The sequence below is a fragment of the Enoplosus armatus genome, chromosome 9 (genome assembly GCF_043641665.1).
Source record: "Enoplosus armatus isolate fEnoArm2 chromosome 9, fEnoArm2.hap1, whole genome shotgun sequence".
Classification (NCBI taxonomy): Eukaryota; Metazoa; Chordata; class Actinopteri; order Centrarchiformes; family Enoplosidae; genus Enoplosus; species Enoplosus armatus.
In genome coordinates, this window is record NC_092188.1 from 4,744,391 (window position 1) to 4,757,287 (window position 12,897).

Below are 12,897 nucleotides of genomic sequence, written 5' to 3' on the forward strand. Positions count from 1 at the left end.
TCGGGGAGGGAAAGAGTACAGAGTACTAACAGGTTAAGTAAAGAATCATCAAGTACAATAAAAATAAAAGTATAAAAGTATGAGAAATATATACAAACAGAACATCTAGAATAACTCAAATGTAGCTGCTCTACCTCTTCTAGATCTAGATCATTTGCAAAGTGTATGAAGCAATGGAGTGAATGATCACCATATCTTCAAGGTGATTCAAATTCACACTGGTATGTAGGGGCTGCCCAGTAGGACCTAGGGCTGGGCGATATGATGATAAATGCAATGGGACAATTAAAATGTATTATTATTTATTATTAGAATTTATGTTAGACCATCGTGGGCAATGTTGCAAATCAATCTGCAGGACTTGATGTTTGATGGTTTATGCATCAATGTGATGAAATACCTTTATATGCAATTTACATCGAATATACATCGACATCACAGTATAAATTGAAATGTACCATGATAGAGGTTTTTATCCATATCGCCCAGTCCAACCTGTCTTCCTGAAGAAGTTGGAATTGGAATTCAAAGTAGGGACTTCACGTACAACTTCACCTACTCCCAATGTGCAAGATAAATATTCCCAGTAGGCAAAAACTCTAGCAACACTTATATAGTACAAGTATTGCTGGAGTTTTGACCCTTTAAGTCTGGACATTTAACCAACAACCTTCATGTTCTGAGGCCAACCACCGTGCACACATTTCAGTGTATATCGTTCCTCTCCTCCGCTGGACGGTGAAAGCCCAAATTCTGCTTCCTCACCAGATCAGCATAAAGGCCGTTTTTCTTCAGCAGCTCAGCGTGACTGCCCTCCTCCTCTACCATCCCGTCGTTGAGGACAATTATATAATTGGCCTTCTCTACAACACTCATCTTGTTGGATATCAACAGCACGGTGCAGTTGTTGGTTTGGTTCAACAAAGCTTGGTGGACCTGTTGAGTACAATCATGACTTGGGTGTTATATGTAGAAAACAACAGTAAATTCTGAGCAAAATTTGAGAGACTTTCCTACCTGGTATTCATTCTCTGTGTCCAAGTCACTGGTGGCGTTGTCTAGTATCAGGATTTTAGGTAGTCTGATTAAAGCTCTGGCAATGGCAATGCGCTGCTTCTGGCCTCCAGACACCTGGCCTCCCTTCTCCCCGGCATCTGTCCAACAGAAGGACATGCTGTTATTCTGTTTATATACATCTTTGGGAAATAGGAAGTATCTTTCAAGCCTTTCTCTACTATCAGCAGGGTTTCAGTTAAATATAAGACTCTTTAAGACCTTTTTAATGCCAAATAAAATTGGAATTTAACACCAAAGTATGGTGGAAAACCAGTCGGGACAACATGGCCTAGCATTATTCATTTATATATATTTACATTTCAATGCCACCTGGACCTGGATAAGTGGCATAAAATGGATGGATGGATTAACCTATTGACATTGATTAATGCATTTTACTTAAGTTTTTGCTAAAGCTCATGATGAGATGTGAGCTTTCTAGCTACTGTAGCTAGCAGTAATAATATTTAAGACTTTTGTAAATTAGATTGAATACTTTTTAATACCTTCAATGGTCTTTTTTTTCTTTTTCTATCTTTGTGCTAAGAATTAAAATTAAACATAATTGAATTTTTTTCCAGGGAGTAACAAGAACCCCTGTGAAGAACCCCACTTTAGGATTTGCTCTGATAGATGCTGGGTTGGTGGGTCGAACCTGTGTCGTATCCCTTTGACAGTTCCATGATGAACTCGTGAGCACTAGCCAGCTTGGCAGCCCTGTACATGTCCTCATCAGAGGCTTCCTCGTAGCCATACTTGATGTTCTCCCGCACAGAGCGAGCAAACAGCATACAATCTTGGCTCACCACAGCCATCTGTAAACAAACAGGATGAAGAGGAAACGTCATTGACTGCGTAACTGTCACAGTTAAATCTGAGAATGGTTTACAATGAGGACAACAACAAAATAAAACTAGGCGAAACGTGCAAGTAAGTACAATATACGCATGGGCAGTGTGTGATAATACAAAAGAAGTGTCAGGTGAAAGATAAACAGGAGCAAAGGAGTTAAATTAAAGAGTCATTTGGAGGAATCTGAGTAGAAACTTTCAATGAACTGTGATTCACCCTCCTTATATCATTATCATTGTACAGCTCGGGGCTAATTTCATTTCATTTCTGTTTTATGGTCTCAGCTGCAGAATTCACTTACGAATTTTAGTCAATTTTTGTGGTACAATGACTTGATAAACCCCTTAGGGTGTCACTACTGCACCCACGCAGGTTGTGGTTCATTATGTCTTTTTTTCATATGTATGTCCAAATAAAGAGAAATGTAATTAAGCTTCTTAAGTCCCAGTTTAAAAAAAGGGTTGGATAGAAGAGTTCTGCAAACCACCCTCAGCATCCCAAAGGAAAGGTCCTGAAAGGCTAAAAAGCTCTTTGCAGCTCTTTACTGATGCTTTTTTCCAGGTGATATAGGAATTTAAAGTTAAAACATGCTGTTTTTCATGGTGAGAAACAGATCTCCCAGCTAGGTCAAGGAGTGACAGCACACTTAACAGCTTCACAGCTAAAATGGACCTTTTCTGTGACACTGTACAGCATTCTGCCCACTAGTGGCCAAACATCACTTAATACAGCTTTAAAAGTTCCCTGTTGAGTTTTCTTGTAAACAAACAAAAGTTGTGTTTACATTCAGTGTTTCTCACCAAAACGCATAGCTTTGCCTGCGTGCTCACTCGTCCTCGTGCACAGTCAAAATGGGGACGCACTCATAGAAACACTGCTACTACTAGTAGTTAAAACTCATCGGGGTACCTTTAAGTTTTTCCTATTATTGCACTCACTGCAAGTCAAATTAGATGACAATGTCAGCTAAATGCTTGAAAAATAAAATACAAAATGGAGGAAATGTCTTGTGACAACCCACCTTCTCATGTAGGTACTTCTCCTTGTAGTTTGTTAGTGGTTGCCCATCCAGTAGGATCTCCCCTGCTTGGAGATTTGTGTAAAACCTCTGCAGCAGCTTGACACAGGTGGACTTCCCTGACCTGTTCAGCCCCACTAGTGCAGTGATTTGGCCTGCCTTTAGCTCCAGAGACACGTCCTGGTAGAAGAGGGATATAGAGTGAATTGGTAAAGAGTTGTGTGCCATAAAATCATTTTAATTGTAAGTAAAATAAATGCACAGGAGATAAACATACATACATACCTTGAGCACAAGATTTTTCTCGTCTGGCCTGTCAGAGTAGGAAAATGTAACTCCTTTGAATTGAATGTGTCCCTCAAGGTTATTGGGGGCCAAAGTGCCCTCTGGGGGTACTTTAGGTTTGCGATCCAAATATTCAAAGATCTTCTCAGAGGCACCAATTGCCTTCTTCACCGCCGGGTAATACTGCATGACAGCCTGGACAAGAGGTGGTAGAATGAGGCACAATAACAAAACAATCAGCCACTTGTAATTTTACAGTGAGGGCAAGTGCAAGGACATAATATTTCATTCAAGCTTATTCGCTCTATCTTGGCCTGTGGCTCACCTCAACAGCAGAGGCAAACTGTAGCTCATAGAGGACGAACGACACCAGGTCTCCGCTGCTAACGGCCCCCCTGGTCACGAGAGTCCCTCCATAGTACAGAATAAACACCTTCAGGGCCAAAGTGGTCATCTGGGAGAACATAAACAATGGTTTACACATTAAAGGAAATTATATTCAAATTTACTCCCAGCACATCAATGAACATGCAGGTCCGGTTCTCCTAATGTGCTCCATTTGGAGGAACTTGGCGTAGGCGGAGGTATGTTTGGGGTTCTGTTTGACTTGAGGTCTGTTAGCGTTCAGGCTTCACCCTGTTGCCCAGATTTTAAAACATTTCTGGCTGCATTTCATTTCTGCAGTAAACAACTGACAAGTGAAACGGTAGAAAGTAATAGACACATCTTCAGGCTTTAAAATGTCCTGTCTGCAACCTCTAGGTGACATTGCAGGCACTACATTCATATTTTGCTATATTCTCTAGGTTAACCCCCCACTGTCTCATACTCATATGCTAAGAAATCATTGCACACCTTGATAACCCAGATCAGTATTCAACTCACGCTGTTAGCCCAGGTAGAGGCTGCATAGGCTGCTGCTTCCTTTTTATTGAGGGCGTATGTGTCCTCCAGCCGCTGACTGTACCTCTTTGTCTCACCATCCTCGTTGGCAAAACTCCTCACTGTCTTCATGTGGGAAAAGGTCTCTGTGGCCACCTGGTTGGCCTTAGCCAGTGAGTCCTGAACCTGTTTAGCAATAGTCTGAAACATGGATACAACATTTAAAACAGACAAATTGACATATAACATACATAACTGATGGACATGATCATGATCATGGTACAACAGCTGTTGTAGCTGTTATTTAAATAGCATCCAGTGCCAGCGGCTGGATTTTTCCATAAATCTGTAATAATTGATTTTTTGAGGGCAAAACACTGAAATATTTGTCTGTACTTTGTCTGTTTGGTGCTGGACAGGTAACATAGAGACCGTTCATCAACAACGCAGACAAGAGCAGTGAGACTGGATCAAACAGTTAAACTGATTAGAGCAACTAAAGAATATGGGACATTTAGGGAACCCCTCTTTACCTGGTGGAAGTGTCCAGTGAGCTCAGGTATGACCCAGATGATGGGCAGTCCCATGCAAGTGAGCAGGGACATTTTCCATGACTGGCTCACCATGAAGAACAAGAGGAAGCCAAAACGTGCCGTGTACCACATCACAAGGCTCAGTTTCTCACTCAGTGCCTCGCTCACCTCGTTGGTATTCGTGGTAATGTGAGACACCAGTTCACCTGAGAAAAGAGTTGTGCATCAGCCGTGTCAGAGGAATTACAGTTTAAATGTGTAATCAATATGCTGTGAAAATCGTTTTTCACCAGCCCACACAAATACTGTCAAGTTCATATAGTGTGAATTTCAGGAAACCAAGCTTGGCCTTGATAAAAATTAGAAGCGTGAACCATGAATCCAAGAAAACAGTACTCTTTCCTCTGAAGATGACTTTCTGTTGAGTCAGTCGTACGTACAGTATACACATCATTTACCTGTTGGAGTGGCCTCAAAGTGAGCAATCTCCTGTTGCAGCACAGCCTTGAAGACGGATCCCTGCACTTCGGTGTGTATGAGGCTCATGGTGACATTGTATATGAGGTCACATATAAACTCCAGCACAGTACTGAAACATACAGAGGACACATTACAGTGTGAAGTACCCAAAGTATCACTACACAGACATTATTACACTACCACCATGCTCTACCATTTGTTCACAAATATTCAAAACAAATGATTATCTAAATTCCTTCTCTACACCCAGAGTTTGGTGATTTTTATGAGTTATTATCTGCATAAATTGTAATTCTGAGAGAAGAATAATTTGCCAGATAGATCACATATTTGCTGTTCAGCTAAATTATGACCTGATTGCTCTTTCCTAACAGAAAAGAGAGAGGAGACAAAGAGATTTTTTAAGACTCTGAGTTTAACAAACTATTATAAAGTATTACACAAACTTCGAACCGGTAATTCATTAATTACTTCATTACAAAGGTTCCATTACCTGGCAATAGTCATTAGTGTCATGATTGTGATGGCCTCTGTGAATGCATCAGGTGCTTCTTCATTTATGATCCAGTCAGCAATGCGACCAGTGTACTGAGGAATAGCCATCTCACCTGAGGTCAGAAGTTCACATTATCACAATACTGATCTTTGAGGAGGCAAAAGTGTCAAGCTAACTGTTGGCCTCTGACTGAAGCATCCATTTAGACTTACATATTCTGATTTGCCTACTAGTATGATTTTATTGACATTTATTGAATTAGGTTACGTGACAGTTTTCACATGGAAAATGTGTTGAGTGTAGTCTTCTCGACTTTAACTTGAAAGACTGAATGTCTTCACACCTCTGCTTGAAAAATGGCTCATTCTTAAGTTGAGGAAAACAGTAAGCCTTAAATAAGCTGTACTTGATTCTAAACTGATTGCTTTTAATTAACGCTACCTACTTTGTGAGTGAGGGTGCAAACGACACAGCAAGAACTGCAGGAAATAACTCTAAAACTTTGTAGTTGGGTTCAAGGTGTTATCTCACTTACCATAAGAAGAGAGAACCACGAGAAACAGCACAACTACAAAGTGCCCGGGATAGGGCCGCATGTATCCCATCAGTCTCTTCAAAGAGGCACCGGTGTCCTCTTGGGGCTTCTCAGAGGGCCCCCTCGTAAACAATGATGAGATGTATCCGCCCCAGGAGAGCAAAAGAGATGACACATATCGACTCCAGTAGAGCCATGCCACTACTGTCACAACATAACCCTGTAACACCTGCAAAACAAATGACAGGTTTAATACACAAATGAACATGTAATGCTTTAGGTATCTTAGGATAAAAGCGAAAGAAAAAGCATTTCTCAAATGTAGGATTTCTCTTTCTCTTCAGACTGGTTAGGTTTTGGTTTGAGTCTTGTTCCTGCTCCAGGCTCAATAGCTTCATTGAAAAAAAAAAAAGATAATAGCCAAGTATTTTAATCTTGCTGTAACTGGATGTTCAATCTTTATTTACAGCAAATGTGATAAATATTTCAATAAATAATTAATTCAACTTCTTTCTAAAAACATTTTTGGAATTTGATTAAAAGTCTGTCTTAATAATGCTGCTCTGCTAGGCTGCTTTGATCAAGACAGTATTTTGTCCTCAAGATCACTGAAACAGGGGAAACTACACTGGAAGCACATTAAATATTCTTATAAAGATAGCAGATTGACTATGTATCAAGCAACTGTACCAAACTTTTGGTTATGTGCTTCTTTCACATATGCAAAGGCTGGATCCTCTATTCATGCCATTCCCAAATGAGTATTTGTTTTTTCGGGTTGTTGACAGAGACAAAGTAAGTTAAGTAAAAGTACATAAGTATCAACAGCAAAATGTACTTAAAGTCATGCAGCAGAACACCAAGGAAGAACATGGAACTTTAGCCAGTTTCCACATCATCATTTTTAAGACATCCATGTTTGTTGACAAAATAACATTTGGGTACAAAACATCTTAGCAGCTGAACTGGAAATCTAGCATTTCAGACTTTTCCACCAGCACATAAACACACACTACAGTTAGGGAGCCACAATGCGTCATGGGCCCTGCTCTAGATCTATCACCCCCCAGTAACATACTGACGTACCTAAATAAGTGTTAAGAAAAGTGCCTGCTATTGCATCCTGCAACTAACAACCAGCAAAACACAGCCACCCACCCTTTCCCAGGAGTGCCACCCCCACAGTTCCTCCATGGTGGACTGCCCTAGCGCCCAGAGAAGAGTGGTGTACACCGGGAAGTGGAAGCAAAGGACCCCTAAGCTCTGTAGACCCTTGAAGCTGCTCATCCACGGCAGGCTTTCAGGGTTGGTGAGGGTGAGGAGGGTGAGGAGGACAGCCCTGGTCAACCCTCCTCCCCACAGTGTGATGAACGGATGGGGGAGGAGGAGAGGTGAGAGCTGGGCCAAGCGAATGGCTTGCACCACACACACATCCAGGCACACAAAGAGCAGTGGGACGAAGTAGCTCATTTTCTGCATAATGCTCAGGATCTGCAAATACAAGTGACAGGGAGGGGTCAGTGGCTGAGCATCACAGTCAGTCAGGTTTCATGAGTGGGACTGACAGAAGCCCCCAAAACAGGAAATAACGGTTACATGTAGAACACATAGCAAAATACTGAGCCTATTTACCAATGTGTAACTATATAAACTAGGCCAATGATTTGCCCTTCATTGACATTTTACTTTCACTTTGCTGCAGATGGTATTCTGCATTACTTTCATTTTCAACGACACTGCTGATTTCTTTGAAACAGTTCGACAGTAACCCGCAGAGAAACGCACCCACAGAAACACGAAAACGAATCAGCAAAACCTTCAAAAGTACTGCATTACTACATTAAGTCAGCTAACTTCTGCAGCAGTAAGTAGCGTTACAGTAAGCTAGCCCGGTTTAGCTAGCATCGTTACAGTTCTTCAAATCCAACTTACACTTCCGTCTGACGAGCAGGTTTGATGTGGCGGACGTTTAATGTTCGTCTGAGAACGTAAAACGACACCGATATTTTCCTTAACAAGCTAAAACTGCCAACCGGCTGCCCGTAACGTAACAAACGTCGACCGAGTGCCGACCGACAAAGTGAAACCGAAAGTTACTATTTATATTCTTTTACCAAGGAAAGTCCCTTCTTCGTCTGCCACAATGGCGGACGAAGACTAGCGAGGTATGAAACACACTTTTCTTTAAGTAGTGCCGTATTTATTTTATTTAGACCTGCCTTCATAAACTTTTGTAAAAACACACCGTGTTTGTTGACACTGCTCATGTATTACAGTACAGTGGTAATATGATATACCTCGTGTGAAGCTGAACCATCTCCAAACAGTCCAACAGCGACATCATGTGACGAGAGGCTGAAACTGCCATAAGCTGTATTTCCTCAATCACCACGTGACAGTGGCCGACAGTCCTGTAACATTATCTTTATGTGATGGGTAAATACCACTGTATACCAGTGGTGGAAGAAGTATTCAGATCCTTTACTTAAATAAAAGTACTAATACCACACTGTGAAAGTACTACACTACAAGAAAAAGTCCTACATTAAAAAAAAAGTACTTACATACTTTAAATGTTTTTATTAATTATTATGATTTATTATATTTTTATACTTTTTATTAAAAGCAATATGAAAACAAAACACAAGTAAAAGTACTACTATGAAGATAAATGGTCCCTGTCATGTTGGCATTGCTATTATATATAAAGTTAATGGATTCATATTACTGCTGCGTGAATGTGTATGTTGCATTTTAACTGCTGTTAAAGGCTGTGTTAATTTGAACTACTTGCACATTCATCATATTCTACAAGATCATCATATGTTTGTAGTGTCACTGTCCTGTGAGAACCACGTGTCTCTAAAAAACCCTGATTTTTAGGTTTGTGACAATGCATTTTTCAGCTAATCCGGGGGGGGGGGGGGGGGGGGGGTAGGTTTAAATAGTTTATTTAGTTTAAGGCGGAGGATAATTTTCTCACTCCTTGAGGGAACACTTAATCCTAAATTTGAGTAAGCACAGCAATGTACTTAGTTACATTCCACCATTGGCAAATACCACATTTATTCATGTAAATGGAATAACCTCCATAACTCAGTGTTTGTATCTATCACATACACACCACCCACTTGCATTTTTAATGTCTTTACTTAAATCTTTAAGTAAGGCTTACTTTATGTTATTAGTTTGTGGTCATTCAATTCAACTCAACTTTATTTGGTCAGATGTACCATGGGAGCTCAATATAAATTGAGTGATGACAAAACTAGTGTAAATATTTCTTCTCTACATGACAGGGCTACAGAATTTGCTAATGCTGCCTGCTTTAGTTGTTATTATACGGATGGATAATGGATTTAGTGGGTGAGTTTAGAGTGTGCAATTCATTAAACCACCAAAAATCGATTGACAGGCATGTGTGGCCCCAGGATAGTTGCCTGGCATGACTTATTCAGACAACTGAGGGAAAGAAACCCCCGGCAGAAACTTTGAACTCCCTGATAGCTTCCTTCCTTCCCCCTGCTTTCATGTTAGAAGGATGTGATGAGCAAAGCTATAAATGTGCTTACTTTTTTAAGGCCCTATAAATCACTTATACTTAAAATATGTTTCCTTTTATGTATATTTTGAAAATACAACATACGTTTTTGATAGATTCACTGTGAAAGGAAAGCTTATTTTATTCATATAGCCTATACCTCTTACAGAGAAGGGGTCACAAGTGTGTAGTTGGGGCCCTCTGTAAACGTCTAAGATGGTTTCATTTAAATAACTGAGGCCCAAAGATGTCAAATTATTCATTTCACAAAAAGTAAAGATTAGAGAAAAGTCCAAAAGACAAATACAAACGTGTGAAGCAGAACTTTGCTTTTGCTTCTTTCCTGCCCCCATTAATCACGTCTCGACCCCCCTGATTTATCTCGTGACCCTTTGGAGGGGGCCCGACCCCTAGGTTTTGAACCACTGGACTAAAATACCTAACTGTGTATGACGTAGTAGCTCCACCTCAACCAGCTAAAACAGTGAATATAATAATATTAACAACCTAATTATATAATATATTATATCATGTCAGCCACAGGAGCCATTTTCCTTTTGCTGATAATAGGAAGGATTTTGAATGCAGGACTTTTACTGGTAATGGAGTATTTTTAGATTCATGTATTGATACTTTTAAGGATCTGAATACTTCTTCCACCACTGCCGATAACAATATAACACCAACAGCATAACGAGTACTTTTACTTTTGATACTTTAACTACATTTTGCTGTCAATACTTTTGTACTTCTGCTTGAGTACAATGTTGAATGCAGGACTTTTATTTGTAATTTTTGTATTACTAATACTGAATACTTCTTCCACCACTGCAAAACATTAAAATATACATATTATTATTATTATTATTACAATTGTTGTAGTACTTTTATCTATTGATCTGTTGCTGAATCAGAAAACCTAAACTCGCTCTTTCTTTCTTTTTTTTTTCTTCCTACCATGAAAGCCAGTGCGCATGCTCAGACATGGCAGCTGCCAGCGGGAAGCTCCTCAGATCCGACAGTTGAGGATATTTAGCAAAATAAAACGTGAGCTTGGTGCGCTGACAGATGTCGTGTTTCCCTGTCAGAGCCATGACGGAGTGAGCAGCCGGCAGCGGGTGAAACTTGTGATCTGATCTGGATGGAACCGACGGGTCTACGAGACGTTTTCAAATGTATAACACTATGTAAGCAAACACCCGAAAGCCGAAATTATACGTATCCTTTTAAAGGGGTTGCCGTAGTTGAGCATGCAAGAGGAGTTGTCAGGAATTAACTACACATAAAGTTAGCGAAATATCTGATATGAGCACCATTACGGCCGTCTTGACTTACCTTTTCGACGAATGTCAGGCCTGCAACGCCTCCTGCTTCTAGCTACAAAAACATCTGGATTTGGACACATGGCTCTGTTGTGCACCGTTATGAACGGATGAGCGGTGTTTTTAGATTAGTTTAAAGGGTCTAACTGGTCAAACAGGCTGGATGCCCATCACTGAATCTGCGTTTTAAAGAGCATCTGATGTAAAACACTCCAACACCATGTTTCTTGTGTTTTAGCCATTGCAGCAATGGAGGATATTGGTCTCCTTCCCAAACCCACCAATGACCCCCCTGTTCACAGACCCACAGTCACTGAGACTTTTGGGCTGCACCACATCCCACCAGGTGTGTATGAGCTCAGACAGCAAGTGTCTTACTGTGATGCTGTGTTTTTTTTTTTTTCAAGAAAAACATTCATTGGCACGCCTTAACAAGATGCATGTGTGTTCACGTGTTATCCAGAACATCTGCACGTCACTGATGCAGGGAGGAAATCTGACATGCGAAAAGATGGACCGTCCAAAAGAAGGTCCCACTCGGTTATGATAGCAGAGCCTCAGATGATTCCCCAGTTTCCTTCACAGAACGCAGGTCTTCTACTGGGTGCTGACACCAGTAAGTAACAGTGTGCTGAAGTCGTGTGTGCAGTGGATTTAACAACCACACCCACATTTTGAAAGGGTTCTGCGGTCTGCAGATGTAAACGTATTTTGATTTAATCCAGTTTTGGTTGTCAGGTGGCGTTTAACTGCAATTGTTGTGACATGAAACTGCTAGATTATATCCTCCTGCACATTATGCACATAAATACATTTACATAAATGTTCAGATATCTGATATTAATTTGGATCTGAGTGCTTAAGGATGCCCATTTTGAGTTGGCGTAAAAAAACACTACAGATTAGGATAAACATGTACCAATGTCACAATAACTGGGACACATACTGTATATAATATAATGTATAATAACTAATATATATACATATAAAATCAAGCTTGTTTTGACTGAAAACAAGTTTGATTCTTGCAATGACATTGACATCGGAGTTCTCTGACAATGTTTAGCTTTCTTTTGATGGGATGTGTAGATCGATCCTCATGTGTTTTATTTTATTGTAAGCAGAAAAGAAGGAAAAGGATCATTAAAAAAATAGTCCCATGGTTTTTAGTCTGTAGATCCACATAGTCAAGTTTGTCAAAGTTTAGGTCAAATGGGTGTCATTCCTGTAGGCTGTTGCAGCTCTTAACCAGAACTAATATTGACTTTACTTATTGTACAATGTTGTGATCGATAACCATAAATGAAATTTCCAACTGAGCCTGTTTTCAGACCACTGCTTCCAATAATTAATCCAGATGTTTGTTTGTTTTTTTCAGCACCATTTAATACAGCTGCCAAAAATGGAAACACTAAATTTGATAAGGCAGGTGCTGGCAGAAAACCCCCCAAAGCCAAAGTCGCAGATCCTACAAAGTGGAAGCAGAACAAGCAGAAGCAGCTGAGGATGGAGGGTAAAGCGTACGTGAGCAAACGCAAGAAAGACGGCGAGATTGTGACAAAACAGCCAAGATCAGTGGGACCAAGGTGCACCTCGAATGCATGCAAAAAAGCATCGAACCGGCTTTGTAATGAAATCAACGAAGAGGCCAGGCAGAACGTGTTTAATGAATTCTGGAAGGACATGAACTGGGCTCAGAGAAAACAGTACGTAGCAGGACAAGTAGACCGAGACCCCGTGGAGAGATCTCGGGCAGCGGGGTCGCAGTCGAGGAGATCGGTCTCACTCCGTTATCACCTGATGGTGGATGGAAAGAGGAAACAAGTGTGTAAAAACATGTTCCTGTCCACTCTGGGGATAGGAGAGTGGTCTGTGCTCAACTGGGCCCAGAGAGGAA

The 12,897-nt window shown here is 40.6% G+C and overlaps 1 protein-coding gene across 1 annotated transcript; it reads right to left on the bottom strand.

Moving 5' to 3' along the window:
* Window positions 1–8,203, bottom strand: tap1 (transporter 1, ATP-binding cassette, sub-family B (MDR/TAP)). Its single transcript, XM_070912454.1, has 13 exons — window positions 8,070–8,203; window positions 7,296–7,628; window positions 6,138–6,366; window positions 5,600–5,714; window positions 5,085–5,215; window positions 4,627–4,832; window positions 4,097–4,294; window positions 3,537–3,665; window positions 3,212–3,406; window positions 2,930–3,106; window positions 1,712–1,871; window positions 1,018–1,154; window positions 1–936 (listed from the first exon to the last, which is right to left on the bottom strand). Exons 2-13 carry the CDS (start codon window positions 7,614–7,616, stop codon window positions 706–708), a joined length of 2,229 nt encoding a protein of 742 aa, XP_070768555.1. The 5' UTR covers window positions 7,617–7,628; window positions 8,070–8,203; the 3' UTR covers window positions 1–705.
* Between the last annotated feature and the right edge of the window lie 4,694 nt (window positions 8,204–12,897).

Bases quoted from the DNA above. Each gene is read 5' to 3' on its own strand.
- tap1 (XM_070912454.1), bottom strand. From the start codon at position 7,616: ATGCAGAAAATGAGCTACTTCGTCCCACTGCTCTTTGTGTGCCTGGAT. The intron at 1,872-2,929 runs GTGGGTTGTCAC...GTTTGTTTACAG, and splicing joins AGAAGTACCTACATGAGAAG to ATGGCTGTGGTGAGCCAAGA. The intron at 1,155-1,711 runs GTTCGACCCACC...TCTGTTGGACAG, and splicing joins GTCAAAGGGATACGACACAG to ATGCCGGGGAGAAGGGAGGC.